Source organism: Oncorhynchus keta, chromosome 25 (genome assembly GCF_023373465.1).
Source record: "Oncorhynchus keta strain PuntledgeMale-10-30-2019 chromosome 25, Oket_V2, whole genome shotgun sequence".
NCBI lineage: Eukaryota > Metazoa > Chordata > Actinopteri > Salmoniformes > Salmonidae > Oncorhynchus > Oncorhynchus keta.
In genome coordinates this window covers 7,892,064-7,918,546 of record NC_068445.1, presented here as the reverse complement: position 1 = coordinate 7,918,546, position 26,483 = coordinate 7,892,064, and the positions used below count along the sequence as shown (strand labels likewise).

General features: G+C 43.5%; 1 protein-coding gene across 3 annotated transcripts in view; it reads right to left on the bottom strand.

Annotated features, from left to right (window-relative positions):
* LOC118358072 (small G protein signaling modulator 1-like) overlaps positions 1–25,628 on the bottom strand; it is a 101,288-nt gene extending 75,660 nt beyond the window's left edge. For all 3 annotated transcript variants that reach the window (XR_008078806.1, XM_035735501.2, XM_052478572.1), the window contains exons 1-2: positions 25,486–25,628; positions 25,329–25,372 (exon numbers count right to left, since the gene is read on the bottom strand). Coding sequence is in view for 2 of the 3 variants with exons in the window: in XM_035735501.2 (XP_035591394.2) it covers positions 25,329–25,372; positions 25,486–25,522 (81 nt within the window). In the remaining variant the exon portion in view is untranslated. The remainder of the gene's footprint in view (positions 1–25,328; positions 25,373–25,485) is intronic.
* Between the last annotated feature and the right edge of the window lie 855 nt (positions 25,629–26,483).

Below are 26,483 nucleotides of genomic sequence, written 5' to 3'. Positions count from 1 at the left end.
GAAATGTCCTCTGGTCTGATGAAACAAAAATAGAACTGACCATCGTTATGTTTGAAGGGAAAATGGGGAGGCTTGAGCAGAAGAACACCATCCCAACTGTGAAGCACGGGGTTGGCAGCATTATGTTGTGGGGGTGCTTTGCTGCAGGAGGGACTGGTGCACATCACAAAAAAGATGGCATCATGAGGGAGGAAAAGTATGTGGATACATTGTAGCAACATTTCAAGACATCAGTCAGGAAGTTAAAGCTTGGTCGCAAATAGGTCTTCCAAACGGACAATGACCCAACCATACTTCCAAAGTTGTGGCAAAATGTCTTAAGGACAACAAAGTCAAGGTATTGGAGTGGCCATCACAAAGCCCTGACCTTAATCCTATAGAAAATGTGTGTGGGCAGAACTGAAAAAGCGTGTGTGAGCAAGGAGGCCTACAAACCTGACTCAGTTACACCAGCTCTGTCATGAGGAATGGGACAAGATTCACACAACTTATTGTGGGAGGCTTGTGGAAGGCTACCCAAAATGTTTGACCCAAGTTAAACAATTAAAAGGCAATGGTACCAAATACTAATTGAGTGTATATAAACTTCTGACCCACTGGGAATGTGAAAGAAATATCATCTGAAATAAATAATTCTCTCTACTATTATTCTGACATTTCACATTCTTTAAAAAAAGTGGTGATCCTAACTGACCCAAGACAGGGAATTTTTACTAGGATTAAACGTCAGGAATTGTGAAAAACTGAGTTTAAATGTATTTGGCTGAGGTGTATGTAAACCTCAGACGTCAACTGTATATGGAAGGGCTTACATGTATCAATCTTCACAATGAAGGTGTTTATGTTTTGTGTGAATGAATTGAACATCGCCAAATGCATCATAAAAAAATATTGCGCCTATTTAAGCCAACCCTTGATGTTTACAAAGCAGCACACAACAAACTCACTTTCTCATCCATAGCCTAAAAACGCATATCAAGTGCAAGTTAGCTGTTTAGCTCACATCTGAAGGCAGGGGGGCATTTAGGACGTCTTCTACTGTGGATTGCTAAAATATCCTAATGATTATGATCACACTTCCTCAATTCAGAAAATATTATAGCGACACTATACCAATGATGGTTTGGTATGATTTAGAAACCAAGCTCACCAGAAAATATTATTATTATATATTTGTTTGTTGTTGTTGTTTTATTCTATTTTCTCCCCAGTCCCTAAACATCTCTGCTTTGCAAAAGATGACGGAAACTAGATTTAAGCATTCATTCTATCATTCTATAGCCATTTGTGGCAACATCTAGCCTATCCTAAAGGACTGTAGGCATTATCGTCCAGATTTTACATTGTAATGTTGGCCTAAATGCATAGGTCTTATTGTAGCCGACTTCACAGTGGTGTTTTGCAATATCACTGTTATTTTAACCTAAAACATTTCAGTGGGGAATTTTTCATTAATGCTTCATGAGCTCAGTATGCCTCCTACTGTCACGCCCTGGTCTTAGTATTCTGTGTTCTCTTTATTATTTTGGTTAGGCCAGGGTGTGACATGGGTGATTATGTGTGTCTTGTCGAGGGGTTTTTGTAGATTGATGGGGTTGTGTGTAGTATAGTATTCTAGGTAAGTCTATGGTTGCCTAGAGTGGTTTTCAATCAGAGGCAGGTGTTTATCGTTGTCTCTGATTGGGAACCATATTTAGGCAGCCATATTCTTTGGGTATTTCGTGGGTGATTGTTCCTGTCTCTGTGTTTTGCACCAGTTAGGACTGTTGTCGGTTTTCACGTTACGTTTATTGCTTTTGTAAATTGTTCGTATTTTTCATCTTTTATTAAAGATGTATAAAGATAACCACGCTGCATTTTGGTCCTCCTCTCTTTCACCAGAAGAAACCCGTAACAGAATCACCCACCACAACAGGACCAAGCGATGTGGTGACAGGCAGCGGCAGCAGGAGCAGTGAAATCAGACCTGAGCCAACTCCCGCTGTTTATCGTAAGGAGCCAAGGAGGAAACCAGAACCAGAGCCGGTGTTGGAGGTGAGCGAAATGGGGAAATTGGAGGAGAGAGTTATGAGGGAGTTGCTGTGTTGGTGCATGAGGCACGGAATATTTCCCAGACGGAGCGTGTTGGGGATTTGATGGCACCTGGGTCAGCTCTCCATGAGGTGCGTGCTAGTCGGCTGGTGAAGATTGTGCCAGCCTCACGCACCAAGCCTCCTGTGTACCTCCTTAGCCTTGCATGTCCTGTGCCAGTTCAGCGCTACAGTGCGCCTAGCAGTGCTAACCGTGGTGGGTGTGGTACTGGTCAGGCACCGTGTTATGTGGTGGAACTCACGGTGTCCCCAGTACGAGTGCTTAGCCCGGTATGCTACATCTCAGCTCCTCACATCTGCCGGGCTAGGGTGAAGATCCAGCCAGGGCGGTTGGTGCCAGCCCTGCTCTCAAGATCTCCAGTACGCCTTCACGGTCCGGTCCATCCAGTGCCACCTCCACACACCAGCCCTCCGGTGGCAGCTCCCCACACCAGGCTTCCTGTGCTTGTCCTCGGCCCAGTACCACCAGTGACAGCACCAGGCACCAGGCCGCCGGAGTCGCCCGCCTGTCCTGAGCCGCCGGAGTCGCCCGCCTGTCCTGAGCCGCCGGAGTCGCCCGCCTGTCCTGAGCCGCCGGAGTCGCCCGCCTGTCCTGAGCCGCCGGAGTCGCCCGCCGGTCCTGAGCCGCCGGGTCGCCCGCCTGTCCTGAGCCGCCGGAGTCGCCCGCCTGTCCTGAGCCGCCGGAGTCGCCCGCCTGTCCTGAGCCCGCCCGCCTGTCCTGAGCCGCCGGAGTCGCCCGCCTGTCCTGAGCCGCCGGAGTCGCCCGCCTGTCCTGAGCCGCCGGAGTCGCCCGCCTGTCCTGAGCCGCCGGAGTCTCCCGCCTGTCATGAGCCGCCATCCGGCCAGGATCCGCCATTCAGCCAGAGCTGCCCCTCAGTCCAGTGGGGCCCTTTGTTAAGATTAGTAGGCCAAGGTCGACGGTGAGGGTTGCCAATCTAAGGACGCTAAGGAGGTGGACAAAGACTGATGGAGCGGGGTCCACGTCCAGCGACAGAGCCATCACCGTGGACAGACACCCACCCAGACCCTCCCCTATGGGTTTAGGTGTGCGGCTGGGAGTCCGCACCTTTAGGGGGGGGGTTACTGTCACGCCCTGGTCTTAGTATTCTGTTTTCTCTTTATTATTTTGGTTATACCAGGGTGTGACCATGGGTGATTATGTGTTTGTCTTGTCTAGGGGTTTTTGTAGATTGATGGGGTTGTGTGTAGTATAGTAGGTAGGTGTTTATAGAGGCAGGTGTTTATCGTTGTCTCTGATTGGGAACCATATTTAGGCAGCCATATTCTTTGGGTATTTCGTGGGTGATTGTTCCTGTCTCTGTGTTTTGCACCAGTTAGGACTCTTGTCGGTTTTCACATTACGTTTATTGCTTTTGTAAATTGTTCGCATTTTTCATCTTTTATTAAAGCTGCATAAAGATAAGCACGCTGCATTTTGGTCCTCCTCTCTTTCACCAGAAGAAACCCGTAACGCCTACTGCTTATTTTCTCATCACTAAACACTTTGTTGACAACAATGAATATCTGAGCAATTTACCAATTAACTAACATTTCGGTCATTTTTAAACCACTATAATTTACAGGTTTATTTCTGTGAGCTCAATGCACAGTTTCTCAAGAGATCAAGCATGAACTGTGCGAAGTAGTAGAGTTGTAGTTTCCAACAGGCAAATATTTGACATTGTTTAGGACAGAAAATGTGGTCATTAACTACAATGACCATAATCCATTGCGTTCCTACTTGTCCGATCTGGGAGAGAAGAGACAGAAGATGCGCGATCAAGTGGGAGAGAGTAGTTGCTTCACAAGGAATCTCTAACTGAAAATACATGCTCTAAGTGATTGATAGTTGGTGTTCAGCAGTCATAAAAGTGTGCCTTAATTACTTTGAAGAACTACTAAAAATCGTTATTTTGTCAGACAGGATAGGCAGCAGTTCTACAGAGATGATGACTTGGAATTAAATAAGTCATCAAATAAAAACAAATGAAATATTTTATTAAAGTAATGTGAATTATGGTTAAGAAGTGATAGGCAGTAATGGGCAGTCAATACCATCATGGGACTTTAATTAATTGTTTTATTCTGTGGTTTTACAGCATTCGACCCACAGTGCATAGCTCATTTAAATGTTTAAAACAACTATCAAAGCTAAAATAAAATAAAAATTCACAATTTCTTTATAATCAAACCAAAACCGAACCGACCTCAAAGCAGTAATCGTTCATCAGTATCAGCAAACTTAACTTCAATTTGTTATGTCGGTCCTTGAACCTAGTTTCAGCCCTCCCAGTAGCAAACCAAGTGGCAGGGCTGTCATTGACTGGAACATATTAATGAACAATTGTGGCTGTGAGCTGCAGTTTGTTACCTGCTAGATTTCATGCTTGTTGTCTAATAAAATGGTTTATCATTACATGTGTTGCTTCAGCTTTCAAAGGACCAGGCTACATCTTTCCTGTACTGAATTGGGGGAATGCATCTCCCTGCAAGCTTCAGCCTCCGATTTCGCCCGCCATGGTGGTCATACCACAACTACTGGTAGCAATCACAGACCTCCCTTCAGTTGTATTTTTTAATTTAACCAGGTAGGCGAGTTGAGAACAAATTCTCATTTACAACTGCGACCTGGCCAAGATAAAGCAAAGCAGTACGACACATACAGAGTTACACATGGTGTAAATAAACATACATTCAATAATACAGTAGAAAAACAAGTCTATATACAATGTGTGCAAATGAGGAGATAAGGGAGGTAAGGCAATAAATAGGCCATGGTGGCGAAGTAAATACAATATAGCAATAAAACACTAATGGTAGATGTGCAGTAGATGAATGTGCAAAGTAGAAATACTGGGGTGCAAAGGAGCAAGATAAATAAATACAGTAGTGGATGAGGTAGTTTGGGCTATTGACAGATGGGCTATGTACAGGTGCAGTGATCTGTGAGCTGCTCTGACAGCTGATGCTTAGAGCTAGTGAGGGAGATAAGTGTCTCCAGTTTCAGTATTTTTTGTAGTTTGTTCCAGTCATTTGCAGCAGAGAACTGGAAGGAGAGGCGGCCAAAGTAGGAATTGGCTTTGGGGGTGACCAGTGAGATATACCTGCTGGAGCGCATGCTACGGGTTGGTGCTGCTATGGTGACCAGCGAACTGAGATAAGGCGTGGCTTTACCTGGCAGGGTCTTGTAGATGACCTGGAGCCAGTGGGTTTGGCGACGAGTGTGAAGCGAGGGCCTGCCAACGAGAGCGTAAAGGTCGCAGTGGTGGGTAGTATATGGGGCTTTGGTGACAAAACAGATGGCACTGTGATAGACTGCATCCAATTTGTTGAGTAGAGTGTTGGAGGCTATTTTGTAAATGACATTGCCGAAGTCGAGGATCGGTAGGATGGTCAGTTTTACAAGGGTATGTTTGGCAGCATGAGTGAAGGATGCTTTGTTGCGAAATAGAAACCCAATTCTAGATGTAATTTTGGTTTGGAGATGTTTTATGTGAGTCTGGAAGGAGAGTTTACAGTCTAACCAGACACCTAGGTATTTGTAGTTGTCCACATATTCTAAGTCAGAACCGTCCAGAGTAGTGATGCTGGCCGTGCGGGCAGGTGCGGGTAGCAATCGGTTGAAGAGCATGCATTTAGTTTTACTTATATTTAAGAGCAGTTGGAGGCCACGGAAGGAGAGTTGTATGGCATTGAAGCTCGTCTGGAGGGTAGTTAACACAGTGTCCAAAGAAGGGCCAAAGGTATACAGAATGGTGTCGTCTGCATAGAGGTGGATAAGACTCACCAGAAGCAAGAGCGACATCATTGATATATACAGAGAAGAGAGTCGGCCCAAGAATTGAACCCTGTGGCACCCCCATAGACTGACAGAGGCCCGGACAACCGGCCCTCCGATTTGACACACTGAACTCTAGTAGTTGGTGAACCAGGCGAGGCAATTATTTGAGAAACCAAGGCTGTTGAGTCTGCCGATAAGGATGTGGTTATTGACAGAGTCGAAAGCCTTAGCCAGGTCGATGAAAACGGCTGCACAGTATTGTTTCTTATCGATGGCGGTTATAATATCATTTAGGACCTTGAGCGTGGCTGAGGTGCACCCATGACCAGCTCTGAAACCAGATTGCATAGCAGAGAAGGTACGGTGGGATTCGAAATGGTCGGTAATCTGTTTGTTAACCTCTTGCTCCTACCTGACATGCAGGCGTCCCATCTAGACATCTGGAAATGCAAATGTGTTACGCTAAATGCTAATAGTACTAGTTAAAACTCAAACGTTCATTAAAATACACATGCAGGGTATTGAATTAAAGCTACACTCGTTGTGAATCCAGGCAACAAGTCAGATTTTTAAAATGCTTTTCGGCGAAAGCATGAGAAGCTATTATCTGATAGCATGTAACACCCCAAAAGACCCGCAGGGGACGTAAACAAAATAATTAGCATAGTCGTCGCTACACAAACCGCACAAATAAAATATAAAACATTCATTACCTTTGACCATCTTCTTTGTTGGCACTCCTAGATGTCCCATAATCACTATTGGGTCTCTTTTTTTCGATTAAATCGGTCCATATATAGCCTAGATATCGATCTATGAAGACTGTGTGATAAACAAAAAAAAAATTGCGTCTTATAACGTAACGTCATTTTTAAAAATTAAAAAAGTCGACGATAAACTTTCACAAAACACTTCAAAATACTTTTGTAATGTAACTTAGGTAACTTAGGTTACTAGTATTAGTAAACGTTAATAAGCGATCAAATTGATCACGAGGCGAAGTATATTCTTTAGCTGTCCGTCTGGAAATAATGTCCGGGTAAATCTCAACCAAAATCTCCGGTCGGAGACCGGAAGAACTGCGCTGCCTTGCCTCTGTTTGACCAAGAAACAAATAGTAGGCAAATGACAAGACTCTAGACAACGTGTGGAAGCTGTAGGTATTGCAACCTCAGCCCCATTAAATGTGGTTCACCTTTATCAATGGGTTCAAGTCGCGCATGGATATATTTTTCCATTTTCAGTGATCAGATTTTCCTGCACTTTTCGATGAAACGCACATTCTGTTATAGTCACAGCCGTGATTTAACCAGTTTTATAAACGTCTGAGTGTTTTCTATCCACACATACTAATCATATGCATATACTATATTCCTGGCATGAGCAGCAGGGCGCTGAAATGTTGCGCGATTTTTAACAGAATGTTCAAAAAAGTAGGGGGTCGGAGTAACAGGTTAACTTGGCTTTCGAAGACCTTAGAAAGACAGGGTAGGATAGATATATCAGGTTGTGTCAAGAGTGTCCCCCCACCCTTTGAGGAGGGGGATGACCGATGCTGCTTTCCGATCTTTGGGAATCTTTGGGAATCTTCCAAACACCATGCATAGACAGGTCGGCTATCAGTCTACACCATACAATGTCAAAGTAACTAGCGTGATCATAGCTTATTGTTTGTCACACGGTCATGCCACTGATAATTTATGTATGCAAATTGGGCCTGGCGGCCAACTTCTATCACAAGCTCTCGTCACTAAACAGTTTACTGCTGAACATCATGTCTCTCGTCTTTGAAGCACAGTCTCGTAGTTAATCGCCAAAGTAGTTGTAGCACAAGGCGTACTTCCTTCCATATCTGGGGCCAGTGCTCCAAGCTTCAAGATTACTTGAGTACTCATTCAACTCATTTGGATTTCTCTATTCCATTCTCTATAAAGACTCTATTTAGCTGACGATTTTGTGAAATCGTATTTGGAAGTATTACTTACGTGCTCTAGTACTTTAATTTTCAAAAGGGTGAGCTAACATCATGATCATGCTAATTCATAGCTATTCTCTTCAACGTTGCATTAACTTTTTCAGCATCTTAAAGTTATTTTTACATCACAATTAGTATAACTGGATAAATTGGCTGCACGTAGGGCTCATCACTCTCCTATGTGTTTTTATTACATTTACATTTACATTACACTTGTATCCTTTTCCCTCTCGCTCTCATCTAACACCTCCCACACTGCCCCTACTCGGATGGTATCGCGCCGTCCCAACCTTCGCTCTCTCTCCCCCGCTACTCTCTCCTCTTCCATCCTATCATCTCTTCCCTCTGCTCATACCTTCTCCAACCTATCTCCTGATTCTGCCTCCTCAACCCTCCTCTCCTCCCTTTCTGCATCCTTTGACTCTCTATGTCCCCTATCCTCCAGGCCGGCGCGGTCCTCCCCTCCTGCCCCGTGGCTCGACGACTCATTGCGAGCTCACAGAACAGGGCTCCGGGCAGCTGAGCGGAAATGGAGGAAAACTCGCCTCCCTGCGGACCTGGCATCCTTTCACTCCCTCCTCTCTACATTTTCCTCCTCTGTCTCTGCTGCTAAAGCCATTTTCTACCACTCTAAATTCCAAGCATCTGCCTCTAACCCTAGGAAGCTCTTTGCCACCTTCTCCTCACTCCTGAATCCTCCTCCCCCTCCCCCCCCTCCTCCCTCTCTGCAGATGACTTCGTCAACCATTTTGAAAAGAAGGTCGACGACATCCGATCCTCGTTTGCTAAGTCAAACGGCACCGCTGGTTCTGCTCACACTGCCCTACCCTGTGCTCTGACCTCTTTCTCCCCTCTCTCTCCAGATTAAATCTCGTGTCTTGTGACGGCCGGCCGCCCAACAACCTGCCCGCTTGACCCTATCCTCTCTTCTCCAGACCATTTCCGGAGACCTTCTCCCTTACCTCACCTCGCTCATCAACTCATCCCTGACCGCTGGCTACGTCCCTTCCGTCCTCAAGAGAGCGAGAGTTGCACCCCTTCTGAAAAAACCTACACTCAATCCCTCCGATGTCAACAACTACAGACCAGTATCCCTTCTTTCTTTTCTCTCCAAAACTCTTGAACGTGCCGTCCTTGGCCAGCTCTCCCGCTATCTCTCTCTGAATGACCTTCTTGATCCAAATCAGTCAGGTTTCAAGACTAGTCATTCAACTGAGACTGCTCTTCTCTGTATCACGGAGGCGCTCCGCACCGCTAAAGCTAACTCTCTCTCCTCTGCTCTCATCCTTCTAGACCTATCGGCTGCCTTCGATACTGTGAACCATCAGATCCTCCTCTCCACCCTCTCCGAGTTGGGCATCTCCGGCGCGGCCCACGCTTGGTTGCGTCCTACCTGACAGGTCGCTCCTACCAGGTGGCGTGGCGAGAATCTGTCTCCTCACCACGTGCTCTCACCACTGGTGTCCCCAGGGCTCTGTTCTAGGCCCTCTCCTATTCTCGCTATACACCAAGTCACTTGGCTCTGTCATAACCTCACATGGTCTCTCCTATCATTGCTATGCAGACGACACACAATTAATCTTCTCCTTTCCCCCTTCTGATGACCAGGTGGCGAATCGCATCTCTACATGTCTGGCAGACATATCAGTGTGGATGACGGATCACCACCTCAAGCTGAACCTCGGCAAGACGGAGCTGCTCTTCCTCCCGGGGAAGGACTGCCCGTTCCATGATCTCGCCATCACGGTTGACAACTCCATTGTGTCCTCCTCCCAGAGCGCTAAGAACATTGGCGTGATCCTGGACAACACCCTGTCGTTCTCAACTAACATCAAGGCGGTGGCCCGTTCCTGTAGGTTCATGCTCTACAACATCCGCAGAGTACGACCCTGCCTCACACAGGAAGCGGCGCAGGTCCTAATCCAGGCACTTGTCATCTCCCGTCTGGACTACTGCAACTCGCTGTTGGCTGGGCTCCCTGCCTGTGCCATTAAACCCCTACAACTCATCCAGAACGCCGCAGCCCGTCTGGTGTTCAACCTTCCCAAGTTCTCTCACGTCACCCCGCTCCTCCGCTCTCTCCACTGGCTTCCAGTTGAAGCTCGCATCCGCTACAAGACCATGGTGCTTGCCTACGGAGCTGTGAGGGGAACGGCACCTCAGTACCTCCAGGCTCTGATCAGGCCCTACACTCAAACAAGGGCACTGCGTTCATCCACCTCTGGCCTGCTCGCCTCCCTACTCCCTACCACTGAGGAAGTACAGTTCCCGCTCAGCCCAGTCAAAACTGTTCGCTGCTCTGGCCCCCCAATTACATACGCACTAAGAACCCTAATCACATCCTACCCAGCTAACAACGGCTGGTCCCACAGTCACCACTTTATTGCATTTTTACGAATTATCTTTGAAAGACAGGGTCCTGAAAAAGGGACATTTCTTTTTCTGCTGAGTTTATATGTTTTGGCAGCCTATAAATTATTTGTAATTCTGTTCCGGACCCCTGACCATACACTCAAGACAAATGATACCTGGTGTAGACTATGTACACTCACTCTCCAACAACTACCGTAGGTTGATTGGTTGTCCTCTGCCTACCGTTCATTTGTTAGGCTCAATTAATAAACTTCATAATGGCTCCACGATACCTCAAATTATAGTTATTGGATAGTTTGTCATTTCATGTGAATAATAATTAATCATGCATATAGAGTTGTTGGTCATTCATTATTGCTTCGTTCATATAATTCTCATTCCGTAGCCACAGTTGTTGAGTATGCAATTACAAATGTTTGTGATTATTGTAATAGTAAATGAAAAGGTGGTTAATCATTATTACACATTCTCAAATTGAACAATGTTAGGCACTCTACATGCCTGCATTGACATGTGTCCCTACCTCCTCGCATTACAGCATGTGTGGTTGGATTCTAGGTACGAGCAGACGTAGCATTCAGTCGGTTTCTACGTAGAAGTAGATGCAGATGAAACTAAGATTCTGGTGCTCAGCAGGCCATGCGTCATCATAATTAATTTATCTATTCAAATCACATTACCACATACATGGTTAGGTTCTACTTGCATCTACATAGCATTTGGTTAGGTTCTATGTACAAGCAGACCTGCATTTCATCTAAACACATCAGCAGATGTTCAATTCTGGCACTCATTCTTTGCATGGGATCTCTTTTCCAAATAATTAATACATTTGTTTCCAATTTCTAGAGCCAGTCGTTGCTTGGGACGTGTCCCATCTCCCTGGTTAAAATGTTGCATGGCTTGTCCCTTCTCCCTGGTGAGTAACTCACATTCTTTCTGGGGGTGTTTCGATGCCAGCTGCCTCGCACAGGGCTACCAGCATCACAACATCTGACTCCGAGGATAATCCCTCGGAGATGAGGACCCTCCCCAAACAATTGTACCAAAATGTTTATACTTTAATTTGGCCTTTGTTGTTCATTCAGTTCGCCTGTCCTCGATTGAAATCTAAATCATGTTGGTTCAATCGGTAAGGCGGTCTAAATGGCTTGCTCCCGTAATAAACGACCGCATGACGGTCGGTTATGGGGCGGCAGATAGCCTAGTGGTTAGAGCGTTGGGCCAGTAGGTTCCTAGATCGAATCCCCGAGCTGACAAGGTAAAAATATGTAGTTCTGCCCCTGAACAAGGCAGTTAAACCCACTGTTCTTAGGCCATCATTGTAAATAAGAATTTGTTCTTAACTGACTTGCCTAGTTAAATAAAGGTCAAAATAATAACATATTCACATGGTTTCCTCTCCATGTGCACACACATTTGAAATTGTTTTGACGGTATAAGACGGTATTTTATGTTTTTGAATAATAAAAGTTACACATTTTCTATGAGTAGTGTGTGACCCTACATTCTATGTGTTTTCAATGGGTCCCTCTCCATTCTGATTGTTTTATACTGTTCAATTCAACTTCAACCAAAAATAACTTTCGGCATTTGCATTAACTTCTGCACTCATTTCAGATCATTTCCACACGGACACATAAGGCTGTATGATAAGGGCAAAAAAATCCAGGGTTTATTTTTAACTACATGTTGCAATTACAACTTAGATCAAAACAATGAGGTGAACTGTTAGAATCATGGGAAATTAATGAATATTCTAATTCATATTTGTATTTATTTTAAATGTAACCTTTATTTAACTAGTTAGATGATAATATTGGGCACTTTTAATAAAATGTTGTTTGTCATGACAATTAATTAAAATGCCATGGAGGAGTTATTGTGACAGGGTAATAGGAACCAAAGTCTTGGTCAGTGTTTCCTAGGGAGCCCTATCTTTGGCTACATTAAATGCGTTCTCTTAGCCCCTTCATGTAGGGCACATATTCATGCTTTACCTATTCCTCTTTGATTTAGAACTGTTGCACAAAAAACATGCTGATTTCGGCCTACACCATCACTGGTATAGCTGTATAGCTATGTTTGCCTAGCTAGCGATCCGCATTAGTGGCATTAGTGGCGAACACGGCTTAGCCACAACTTTCTAAGAAAAGACAAACTAGCTGTTTGCAGAAAGAAACGAATAGTGTAATTATAGAACGCTTGTGGATTTATATCAAGAAGCAAAGTTGAAACAGCATCGTTGTCATCAACATTGTTGCATGTGCTGCATTAACCACGCAGACTGAACTCAAGTGTCTCATGGTCGAGCAACAACAAATGCTTTCCTTGAGTGACAGGGGGCGGGCCTAGGTCTGTGTGGAAAGCAACATGGAGAGAGATGACTCAAGTGGCGGAGTACGCTATACAAATTGACGTTACACACGGCATACCACATTTAACAAACCAAACATTAAAATACCATTATAGAAGGTAAAGCAAAAACCCAAACCAGTCCGTGCATCAATACCGGTATATAGTAATATCTGATGTTGACAAGTCCTTAGCCACGTGTAGAATGTCAGTCACGTATTACTCTATGGCCAATGAACAGCAGCTGAATAATGCAACTTTATCACGCATGCTAAACAACCTATGGGCATACCTGGGCAATAATTACCTTGCTCTCTTCTCACCAATGGGAATACATGTTGTGATTTATTTAAATGAAGGCTTACTCTTGTTTCTCTCACTTGCGTCTTACTACAAAAGGTTCACAGCCGCCACAGCCTCGGAAACTCTTCCTCCCAGCAGGGAGGCACTCACAAATGTCAGCTCTAACTGGACATTAAATGTAAAATCTAGACCTACATTGTAATGTACAGTATACTGAGCAAAAATATAAATGCAACATGCAACAATTTCTATGGTTTTACAGAGTTACAGTTTACATAAGAAAATCAGTCAATTGAAATATATTCATTAGGCCCTAATCTATGGATTTCATATGACTGGGAATAACGACATGCCTCACAATGGGCCTCAGGATCTCGTCAAGGTGTCTCTGTTTATTAAAATTGCCATCGATGAAAAACAATTGTGTTCGTTGTCCATAGATTATGCCTACCCATTCCATAAACATAGATTATGCCTACCCATTCCATAAGCCCACCGCCACCATGGGGCACTCTGTTCACAACATTGACATCCGCTCACAAACATGACGCAATACACGTGGTGTGCAGTTGGGAGGCAGGTTGGACATACTGCCACATTCTCTAATGGGGTTGGAAGCGGTTTATGGTAGAGAAATTAATATTCAGTTATTTGGCAAAAGCTTTGGTGGACATTCCTGCATTCAGCACGCCAATCGCACGCTCCCTCAAAACTTGAGACATCTGTGGCATTGTGTTGTGTGACAAAACAGCACATTTTAGAGTGGCCTTTTATTGTCCCCAGTACAAGGTGCACCTGTGTTTATTTTTATTTATTTATTTCACCTTTATTTAACCAGGTAGGATAGTTGAGAACAAGTTCTCTATTGCAACTGCGACCTGGCCAAGATAAAGCATAGCAGTGTGAACAGACAACACAGAGTTACACATGGAGTAAACAATTAACAAGTCAATAACACAGTAGAAAAAAAGAGTCTATATACATTGTGTGCAAAAGGCATGAGGAGGTAGGTGAATAATTACAATTTTGCAGACTAACACTGGAGTGATAACTGATCAGATGGTCATGTACAGGTAGAGATATTGGTGTGCAAAAGAGCAGAAAAGTAAATAAATAAAAAGAGTATGGGGATGAGGTAGGTAAAAATGTGTGGGCTATTTACCGATAGACTATGTACAGCTGCAGCGATCGGTTAGCTGCTCAGATAGCAGATGTTTGAAGTTGGTGAGGGAGATAAAAGTCTCCAACTTCAGCGATTTTTGCAATTCGTTCCAGTCACAGGCAGCAGAGAACTGGAACGAAAGGCAGCCAAATGAGGTGTTGGCTTTAGGGATGATCAGTGAGATACACCTGCTGGAGCGCCTGCTACGGGTGTTGCCATCGTGACCAGTGAACTGAGATAAGGCGGAGCTTTACCTAGCATGGACTTGTAGATGACCTGGAGCCAGTGGGTCTGGCGACGAATATGTAGCGAGGGCCAGCCGACTAGAGCATACAGGTCGCAGTGGTGGGTGGTATAAGGTGCTTTAGTGACGGATGGCACTGTGATAAACTGCATCCAGTTTGCTGAGTAGAGTGTTGGAAGCTATTTTGTAGATGACATCGCCGAAGTCGAGGATCGGTAGGATAGTCAGTTTTACTAGGGTAAGTTTGGAGGCGTGAGTAAAGGAGGCTTTGTTGCGGAATAGAAAGCCGACTCTAGATTTGATTTTCGATTGGAGATGTTTGATATGAGTCTGGAAGGAGAGTTTACAGTCTAGCCAGACACCTAGGTACTTATAGATGTCCACATATTCAAGGTCGGAACCATCCAGGGTGGTGATGCTAGTCGGGCGTGCGGGTGCAGGCAGCGAACGGTTGAAAAGCATGCATTTGGTTTTACTAGCATTTAAGAGCAGTTGGAGGCCACGGAAGGAGTGTTGTATGGCATTGAAGCTTGTTTGGAGGTTAGATAGCACAGTGTCCAAGGACGGAAGTATATAGAATGGTGTCGTCTGCGTAGAGGTGGATCAGGGAATCGCCCGCAGCAAGAGCAACATCGTTGATATACACAGAGAAAAGAGTCGGCCCGAGAATTGAACCCTGTGGCACCCCCATAGACTGTCAGAGGACCGGACAGCATGCCCTCCGATTTGACACACTGAACTCTGTCTGCAAAGTAGTTGGTGAACCAGGCAAGGCAGTCATCAGAAAAACTGAGGCTACTGAGTCTGCCGATAAGAATATGGTGATTGACAGAGTCGAAAGCCTTGGCAAGGTCGATGAAGACAGCTGCACAGTACTGTCTTTTATCGATGGCGGTTATGATATCGTTTAGTACCTTGAGCGTGGCAGAGGTGCACCCGTGACCGGCTCGGAAACCAGATTGCACAGCGGAGAAGGTACGGTGGGATTCGAGATGGTCAGTGACCTGGCTTGACTTGGCTTTCGAAGACCTTAGATAGGCAGGGCAGGATGGATATAGGTCCGTAACAGTTTGGGTCCAGGGTGTCTCCCCCTTTGAAGAGGGGGATGACTGCGGCAGCTTTCCAATCCTTGGGGATCTCAGACGATATGAAAGAGAGGTTGAACAGGCTGGTAACAGGGGTTGCGACAATGGCGGCGGATAGTTTCAGAAATAGAGGTTCCAGATTGTCAAGCCCAGCTGATTTGTACGGGTCCAGGTTTTGCAGCTCTTTCAGAACATCTGCTATCTGGATTTGGGTAAAGGAGAACCTGGAGAGGCTTGGGCGAGTAGCTGTGCGGGGGGAGCTGTTGGCCGAGGTTGGAGTAGCCAGGCGGAAGGCATGGCCAGCCGTTGAGAAATGCTTGTTGAAGTTTTCGATAATCATGGATTTATCGGTGGTGACCGTGTTACCTAGCCTCAGTGCAGTGGGCAGCTGGGAGGAGGTGCTCTTGTTCTCCATGGATTTCACAGTGTCCCAGAACTTTTTGGAGTTGGAGCTACAGGATGCAAATTTCTGCCTGAAGAAGCTGGCCTTAGCTTTCCTGACTGACTGTGTGTATTGGTTCCTGACCTCCCTGAACAGTTGCATATGCGGGGACTATTCGATGCTATTGCAGTCCGCCACAGGATGTTTTTGTGCTGGTCGAGGGCAGTCAGGTCTGGAGTGAACCAAGGGCTATATCTGTTCTTAGTTCTGCATTTTTTGAACGGAGCATGCTTCTCTAAAATGGTGAGGAAGTTACTTTTAAAGAATGACCAGGCATCCTCAACTGACAGGATGAGGTAAATGTCCTTCCAGGATACCCGGGCCAGGTCGATTAGAAAGGCCTGCTCACAGAAGTGTTTTAGGGGTCGTTTGACTGCGGCTCCGTAGCGGATACAGGCAATGAGGCAGTGATCACTGAGATCCTGTTTGAAGACAGCGGAGGTGTATTTGGAGGGCCAGTTGGTCAGGATGACGTCTATGAGGGTGCCCTTGTTTACAGATTTAGGGTTGTACCTGGTGGGTTCCTTGATGATTTGTGTGAGATTGAGGGCATCTAGCTTAGATTGTAGGACTGTCGGGGTGTTAAGCATATCCCAGTTTAGGTCACCTAACAGAACAAACTCTGAAGCTAGATGGGGGGGCGATCAATTCACAAATGGTGTCCAGGGCACAGCTGGGAGCTGAGGGGGGTCGGTAGCAGGCGGCAACAGTGAGAGACTTATTTCTGGAGAGAGTCATTTTTAAAATTAGTAGTTCGAACTGTTTGGGTATGGACCTGGAAAGTATGACATTACTTTGCAGGCTATCTCTGCAGTAGACTGCAGCTCCCCCCCCTTTGGCAGTTCTATCTTGACGGAAAATGTTATAGTTGGGTATGGAAATCTCAGAATTTTTGGTGGCCTTCCTGAGCCAGGATTCAGACACGGCAAGGACATCAGGGTTAGCAGAGTGTGCTAAAGCAGTGAGTAAAACAAACTTAGGGAGGAGGCTTCTGATGTTGACATGCATGAAACCAAGGCTTTTTCGATCACAGAAGTCAACAAATGAGGGTGCCTGGGGACATGCAGGTCCTGGGTTTACCTCCACATCACCCGCGGAACAGAGGAGGAGTAGTATGAGGGTGCGGCTAAAGGCTATCAACTGGTCGCCTAGAGCGTTGGGGACAGAGAATAAAAGGAGCAGATTTCTGGGCATGGTAGAATATATTCAGGGCATAATGCGCAGACAGGGGTATGGTGGGGGGTGGGTCAGCGGAGGTAAGCCCAGGCACTGGGTGATGATGAGAGAGGTTGTATCTCTGGACATGCTGGTTGTAATGGGTGAGGTCACCGCATGTGTGGGAGGTGGGACAAAGGAGGTATCAGGGGTATGAAGAGTGGAACTAGGGGCTCCATTGTAAACTAAAACAATGATAACTAACCTGAACAACAGTATACAAGGCATATTGACATTTGAGAGAGACATACAGCGTGTAATGATCATGCAGTTTAATCTGCATTTTGATATGCTACACCTGTCAGGTGGATGGATTATCTTGGCATTTGAGAGAAATAAGCTTTTTATGCATATGGACCATTTCTGGGATCTTTTACTTCAACTCATGAAACATGTGAACAACACCTACACTGTACATGTTACGTTTATATTTTTGTTCAGTGTAAAACATTTCTTTATAACATCACGTTATCAAGCAGAATTTGCTTCCTCTATTAATCATCTATTATTTATGGATACCAACATGCTATGAAATACATTCATTAAGCTTTAATAATGCTGTATGTATGCAGCTATAATGTCTTGTTCATTGATGAAATGCTTATAGATGTGTAATACATGGATGTGTTAATGTGAATCTTTACCAAAAAACAAAATCAAACCACTGAAATACAATGGGGCACAGCAAATGTGCATTGATTGGTTGGCAGCTAAAGTAAATGTGCAAACTGGGGTAACATCACTTCTCTCAGGCATTACTGATTCTATCCCATCATCAGTCAGAATCTGGATCCTATTCAGTCATCACAGAATCTAACTGGTGAGCTGTATTAGCCGACGACCTGCAGGTTTCTATGGCGACGGCACGTGTCATTCTGTTGCCTCAGTCCCCACCAGCTATCTGAGAGATAGTGTAGCTGGTGGGGACTGAGGCAACAGTGACAGAGAACGTCAACAAGCCAATTAATCAATGAGAAAAACAGATGACTGGTATTATGCATGATCATTGGTTCGCATTTCCCTTCATCAGCATAGGAACCAGTTAGGTGGAGGGATACTGACTAAAGGTCGACCAATTAATCGGAATGGCCGATTGATTAGGGCCGATTTCAAGTTTTCATAACAATCGGTGATCAGCATTTTTGGACACCGATTGTGGCCGATTACATTGCACTCCACAAGGAGACTGCGTGGCAAGCTGACTACCTGTTACGCAAGTGCAGCAAGAAGCCAAGGTAAGTTGCTAGCTAGCAGGTAAAAAACAATTAATCTTAACATAATCACTAGTTAACTACACATGGTTGATGATATTACTAGTTTATCTAGTTTGTCCTGCGTTGCATACAATTGATGCGGTGCCTGTTAATTTCTCATCGAATCACAGCCTACTTCGCCAAACGGGTGATGATTTAACAAGCGCATTCGCGAAAAAAGCACTGTCGTTGCACCAATTGGGTACCAAACCATAAACATCAATGCCTGTCTTAAAATCAATACACAAGTATATATTTTTTAAACCTGCATATTTAGTTAAGATTGCCTGCTAACATTCTTTTAACTAGTCACTTCTCTTGCGTTCCGTGCAAACAGAGTCAGTGTATATGCAGCAGTTTGGGCCGCCTAGCACGCTGCGAACTGTGTGAAGACCATTTATTAATAACAAAGACAGTAATTATTTTCCCAGAATTGTACATAATTATGACATAACATTGAAGGTTGTGCAATGTAACAGCAATATTTAGACTTAGGGATGCCACCCGTTAGATAAAATACGTAACGGTTCCGTATTTCACTGAAAGAATAAACTTTTTGTTTTCTAAATGATCGTTTCTGGATTTGACCATATTAATCACCTAAGGCTCGTATTTCTGTGTTTATTATGTTATAATTAAGTCTATGATTTAATATTTGATAGAGCAGTCTGACAGCGGTGGCAGGCTGCAGCAGACTCGTAAGCATTCATTCAAACAGCACTTTTGTGCGTTTGCCAGCAGCTCTTCGATGTGCTTCAAGCATTGAGCTGTTTATGACTTCAAGCCTATCAACTCCCGAAATTAGGCTGGTATAACCGATGTGAAATGGCGAGCTAGTTAGCGGGGTGCGTGCTAACAGCGTTTCAATCAGTGACGTCACTCGGTCTGAGACCTTGAAGTAGTTGTTCCCCTTGCACTGCAAGGGCCGCGGCTTTTGTGGAGCGATGGGTAACGATGCTTCGAGGGTGGCTGTTGTCGATGTGTTCCTGGTTTGAGCCCAGGTAGGGGCGAGGAGAGGGACGGAAGCTGTATTGTTACACTGGCAATACTATAGTGCCTATAAGAACATCCAATAGTCAAAGGTATATGAAATACAAATGGTATAGAGAGAAATAGTCCTATAATTTCTATAATAACTACAACCTAAAACTTCTTACCTGGGAATATTGAAGACTCATGTTAAAAGGAACCACCAGCTTTCATATGTTATCATGTTCTGAGCAAGGAGCTTAAACATGAGCTTTTTTACATGGCACATATTGCACTTTTACTTTCTTCTCCAACACTTTGTTTTTGCATTATTTCAACCAAATAGAACATGTTTCATTATTTATTTGAGGCTAAATTGATTTTATTGATGTATTATATTAAGTTAAAATGAAAGTGTTCATTCAGTATTGTCATTATTACAAATAAAAAATTGGCATCAGCTTTATTTGGTCCTCCAATAATCGGTATCGGCGCTGAAAAATCGTAATCGTTCGACCTCTAACACAGAACCCAAACTGTCTGTGTGCGTGCGCCATCGTGCTATGTCCCCCTACACCAAACGCGATCACAACACGCAGGTTAAAATATTAAAACAAACTCTGAACCAATGACATTCATTTGGGGACAAGTCGAAAAGCATTAAACATGTATGGCAATTTAGCTAGTTAGCTTGCACTTGCTAGCTAATTTGTCCTATTTAGCTACCTTGCTGTTGCTAGCTAATTTGTCCTGGGATATAAACATTGAGTTGTTATTTTACCTGAAATGCACAAGGTCCTCTACTCTGACAATGAATCCACACATAAAACGGCCAACCGAATCATTTCTAGTCATCTGTCCTGCTTCCAGGCCTTTTCATATTTGAACTTATATGGTGATTGGCATCTACACTTTCATAGTATTACCACGACAACCGGCAAAACACTTCATATTTCAATCACCCATTTGGGTATAACCAGTGAGGAGATGGCATGTGGGTATCTGCTTCTATAAACCAATGAGGAGATGGGAGAGGCAGGACTTGCCGCGCGATCTGCGTCAGAAATAGAAAGGACTTCTATTTTAGCCCTTGGCAATGCAGACGCTCTTTGGCGCACACGAGCAGTGTGGGTGCAATAATTGAATCACATGGATTTCTAAATGTATTTTGCGACACTCGTGCACGCGACTTGTCCTGTCTGATCAGCATGTAATACTGACTGTGTTTAATTCTATAACAATAAATATGTTGGCCCCTTGAAACTGTGTACATTAATCTAGTTCCCAAAAACTTTTAACCTTATTTGCACTTTTGACGCTAGAGTACACTTCTCTTCCATTTCTCTTGTTTAGGCTAAATATATTTGGTGCCCCCTATGAGCAGTAATACTTTTGACAGCTAATAGGTAACTTGTTAATTGCCCAAAGAACAAGATCCCTTCCATGCACAATATGAATCTTTACTGTCGTGTTCTGCAACAGCAAGTGCTGGTGTCATTCTCTTTCAAGTAGCACTCTTCATCTCTGCTGTCACAGTGAGGATAAAATCATCAAACCTGGCAAGCCTCCACTACTGCATAAGGGGGCCTGGATAGAGTCTATTTACACAGTCTTCCCATTAACTCCTGCTACACAGCCACAATCGGAAAAAGAGGGAAGACAGACCAAGGCCCATACACCTTTCCCCATCCCCATGGGCTGTTACAGTGAAAAACAACTAGCGCAATTATGTAAGCCAAGCCGTTGGCTTAAATCATCTGTTCACAGTTCCTACTGTGCATTATTAGAGTGAGTGAATGACTCGTACACCAAAATCAAATACTGAGAAGTGACAGACTTGAGGCAAGATGAATTCACATTGAAATGCCTTGGTTAAAAAAGGTAGTTCAATATTCAAAACACCCTGTTGCAAAATGTCTTGAAGTAAGTTCCCAACTACTGGAAGCAAACAAAGAACCTTGTAAGGCCTCAACGATTTCCCTTGCTATTTTCAGTCTCCTTTGCTAAATATGGACAGTTTAAACACAGCATTTCATAATCAAAAATGGATGCATTGTTGGGTACGTTTCAAAATGTTACTCATGTATAATTATAATTTGTAGTATGTAATTCAGTTGCCAAGAATGGTAATAACCACCATTTATTCACAAAGCTTGATAACACATTCATTACCACCTCATTAATGACAACAGAGGCTTTCCTTTCCTGTTATTTGTGTTGCGTCTCTGTGCACCCAGGTAATAATATGATTGTCTACAATGTCTTCCATTCATGTGTGATTTGAGACCATGAAAAACATCTATTAGCCTGGAGACACAGCGAGAGGTTTCCCTGAGACTGGGCATCATAATTATGCGATATATTGGTTACGACCTTGCTGAAACCTTATCCTAAGTAAGAAGCCAGGCAAAAAAAGGTGTCTGATACAGAAAAGCAAATGAAAGGTGAGCTGTTGCCCACTGTGCCCTACTCCTCCTCTCACCTTATGTAAACACAGGTGTGTGTGTGTAGGAGAGGGGGAGGGAGAGCGAGGGAAAGAGAGCGAGAGCCCCAGATACGTCCGGTATAGGCTATTCACATGCTTCCTTCAATGAACCCCACAAGCATAATGTTCTGGCCTAGACCCAGGTGTACATTGTACAAAGTGGCACGTAGCCACGTCACATCACTGCCACGTCATTAGACAAGCCGTATCCAAGCTAACACAGGAGAGAAAGGACGAACTAACACAAACAGAGCATAGAGTACAACAAATCATGTCCAGGCGAACGTTCACGATCGGATCCTGACTGGTGCTGCACATAGATCTCATTTGTGGGTGATATCCTTAGTTTGGCAGCTTGCTACTTGTAAAAAGGTTAGCCGATGTAGTGGTAACACTTTTTATTAAGGTCTCTTAATAAACCATCGATAAAGAGGTTACTTCCCATTTGTTGATAATTGTTCATACATTTGTAAAATGTTATTTACGCATTTATAAACACTATTTTAATTGAACTGCCTTTTTCAGCATTATTCACATTTTCATTTTGTGAGTACAGATTAGCCTACATACTTTAATAGCTGGTAAAATAGCACTACAACCACTCATGTGTATTTGCTATCCATCATTGCAAATAAGATGAACATTGGGACAAGGTGTAAAATACATTTTAAAGTCTTATAAAGACAATTTTAACTAAGCTGCCTTTTTCGTCAGCATGCTATGCTAGCTAATGCTAAAGCATCCGGCAGCAACTCACCCCAAAGCTAGGTGTAAGGGGTGCGTGTTGGTGGCAGGGAAGTCAGGCGCAGGAGAACGAACTTGGTACAAACGGAGTTGTTTAATAAACAACCAAAATGTACAAAACTCCAAAACAACCAAAATGTACAAAATAACAAAGTGGGTACAAAACCCAACACTAAATAGCACATCACATACAAACAAAACAATCCCTGACAAGGACATGAGGGGAAACAGAAGGTTAAATACACAACATGTAATTGAATGTAATTAACATGTAATTGATGAAACCAGGTGTGAAGGAAGACAAGACAAAACCAATGGAAAATGAAAAATGGATCAGTGATGGCTAGAAGGTCGGTGACGTTGACCACCGAACACGCCCGGACAAGGAGAGGGACCGACTTCGGCGGAAGTAGTGACACTAGGTGTCACATTTTCATGGAATCCAATGGGCCGCATTAGTATCAGCTAGCCTAGAGACTATTTAGAGATTACTTATAGAGACTTTTACAAATGTAGGAATAATGATTAATAAATGGTAAGTAAACTCTTTACATTACTGTTTATAAATAATTCATTAAGGGACCTTAATATATAGTGTTACCAATGTAGCTAGCTAGTTAAGGCTGTGACTCAAAGGCAGATTACAGACATCGCACTAGACTTGACTTGTAGAACAAAGTCTACATACAGACTACTTTCTATTCCATTTTTTTCTTCTGATGCATGTAGCCTAGTAGCTGAACGTTCATGATGCTAAAAGCTCAACAGTTGGCCACTGCCTGTCTTCAATAGCTACTAAAAAAAAAGCTTTTAACAGCTCACTTTTAGTGATTCAAGGTCCATTTGCTTTCAGCAACCTCTTTTGCAGGGTGCTCAAGGTCTAAGGTCAAGGTCAGAGGCGTCTGTGCTTTTTCATATTAATAATAATCATATTGTATCACTGTATCACTCTGCTCCACTGCAGTTTAAGCGCTGAGCACTGAGGAGCTGAAATGAATGTGGGATCTTGGGGGAAGTGAATCTCAGTAGGGCCTCTCAAGACAGGCAGGTTTTTAATCACCAGGTGGGTATGTGCTCTACTGATAAGGCTGCTGACAGGCCTTTATGAAGATCAGGAGTAAGCGACGGGAGTTGAAATCTTTCCTTCATTCAGACACAGACTTGATTTGATGTCTTTGTTTGCGTGACACACGGGTCTCGCCCTTTTATGACACCAATAAAGATAGAGTGAGTCCTCTGATAAATAGACAAAACCGACTAATCACATCTCAAAGAACCCCTGAAGACAGGAGAGGAAAGTAAACGTGTTTCTTTGATCCATTATCGGCCTACTACACCAAGTATGTGGTGCTTAACAATCTGACCTAAAGACATCTGGGAAAGATTGAAATGATTTGATGAAGAAGATGCCGATGATGAGAATATAAATACTGTAGGAGAAACCCTTATTATTGAAGTGATAATCATTTTTTGTTGTTGTTGCAGTTTTAGCTTATTTTAGACTTCTCTAGGGTGTTGCTGTTTCCTCCATTTTTTTAATTTCCAGAATATCTTGTCGAGACATTTTTGATGAAGGTAGTAATACTAGTAAACACCGATTGTGTCAGTTAGCATTGCATTCAAAAACCATGGGTAAAGAGCCGTGTTTGGGATGTCAAAAAATAAACTACAGCATCCACACAAAAGAAATGCACTATACCTTTAAGATGACATGGATTTCTATGCAACAACTCTTCAATGGATTGATAGAACATACCTATAGCTTATTTAGTTAGTAACATAATTAGATGTCACTACGACATTAGAACGTGGCTTAAGAGTCTCGAATGACTGCATTATCACACATTCTACTTGATGTTAAACATGAACAATAAATGGGTTTAACAACAGCCAATTTCCCTTATGTTTCACAAAAACCCATATGAGTTTGGGCCAATCTGTTGATGAAGGCTCAAATAACAAATAGACCCTATAGGCTAGAGTTCCATGACTGGACCCTATAGGCTAGACTTCCATGACTGGACCCTATAGGCCAGAGTTCCATGACTGGACCCTATAGGCTAGACTTCCATGACTGGACCCTATAGCCTAGAGTTCCATGACTGGACCCTATAGCCTAGAGTTCCATGACTGGACCCTATAGCCTAGAGTTCCATGACTGGACCCTATAGCCTAGAGTTCCATGACTGGACCCTATAGCCTAGAGTTCCATGACTGGACCCTATAGCCTAGAGTTCCATGACTGGACCCTATAGCCTAGAGTTCCATGACTGGACCCTATAGCCTAGAGTTCCATGACTGGACCCTATAGCCTAGAGTTCCATGACTGGACCCTATAGCCTAGAGTTCCATGACTGGACCCTATAGGCTAGAGTTCCATGACTGGACCCTATAGGCTAGACTTCCATGACTGGACCCTATAGCCTAGTGTTCCATGACTGGACCCTATAAAAATATTATAATTGTAATATTATAACAAATATTATTTATACTATATAGCCTACCCTAAACCCCTAATTAAACACTTAATTACTTCTAAGAATATGGTCGACTTTGAAATAGATATTACACCTTGTCCCAATGTTCATCTTATTTGCAATGAAGGATAGCAAATACACATGAGTGGATTTAGAGCTATTTTACCAGCTATTAAAGTATGTAGGCTAATCTGTACTCACAAAACGAAAATGTGAATGGTTACTGTAAAAGTAAATAACTGGGGGAAAAAAACAAAAAAACATAGCCAATCTAGTCAGAGCGGGCCTATTTGAGCAATGTCGAAAGTTAACTCATAACCAAATAGTTCGTTTTTCTGATTCGATCATTGTTGCAGGCTGTCAGGTAACACCCACCTCCTTCTTGACGGTGCACAGTAGCCTCTGACGCATCTCTGCTTCTAAAACATATCAGAAAGGGTGTCATGTCATTTATTTTACCATACGTCTACATCTTCAGCACATGATATACACATAATTTGGTTATGTTTTAAACGGTCGTGTTTTCTCTTACCTGCCATTGCTGCTGCTGTTGTTGTTGTTGTTGGCATGGAATCCGGTCCCCTTTGCGTAGCTCCTTCACACAGAGACCATCAGCTCTATGTGGCTATATCGAACCGGAGAGCACTGCTTGAGGCTTTACTCACACCTCTTAAAGCTACAGCAATCACTAAATTCGATTCTTCCTGCTCCGGTCCACAGACTCTTCCCAGAAACACAAAATAAAACTGATACCTGTGAAGAATAAAGTGACTATTTTATACGTTTGCCGAGATTTTTTACATTTTATTTTTGGATTGTCTAACTCATCAAAGAGACAGTGCCATTTAGGCATAATGTAACCTATTAAATACCGAATAGCCTGAATTTGTCCAAACAGGTACCATATTCTTCACATGGCCTTCTTCTGTAAAGTCAGGAGCGTATCATGAACCATTAATTTCCATAATAATTAATCATTCTAATAACTGAGCCCTGTACTGCAGCAAATTTGGTTACAAACACACGGAAGCTTTCCCTCACCAATAAGATATTTTGCTAAGCAACCCCCTGAAACATATTAGCAGAGCAAATTGAGTTCATCAGTAGATCTGGTGTCCTGGTCTTACAGCTTCCATCTCTGGGGGTAAATGGCATCTTATACTGTTGGATAAATCTATATTGCTTTTTATAGACATTGATCTGGGCTCACTGGAAAATAATCCACCATTTTCCTGGGGCATTATATAAAAAGCAATACGAATCATAAGAACCATTTTGTGTATTCTAAGCTTGAATAACTCTGTGATGGTCAGGAATCATTCAAAAAGATGTGGACAAATATAGTGATGTGAATAGAATCTGGGAGAGCCAACAAACCTCAAGTCTGTCTAGTGGGGATATCCAAGTCCACATATATCCCATATGCCTTCAGGTTGCAGAGTGGGGACACAACATCCTTTAAAATTGATTAGAATGAATGAAATATGTCACAGGGATAGTATTGGTTCATTGGTGAACCAAAATGATGTC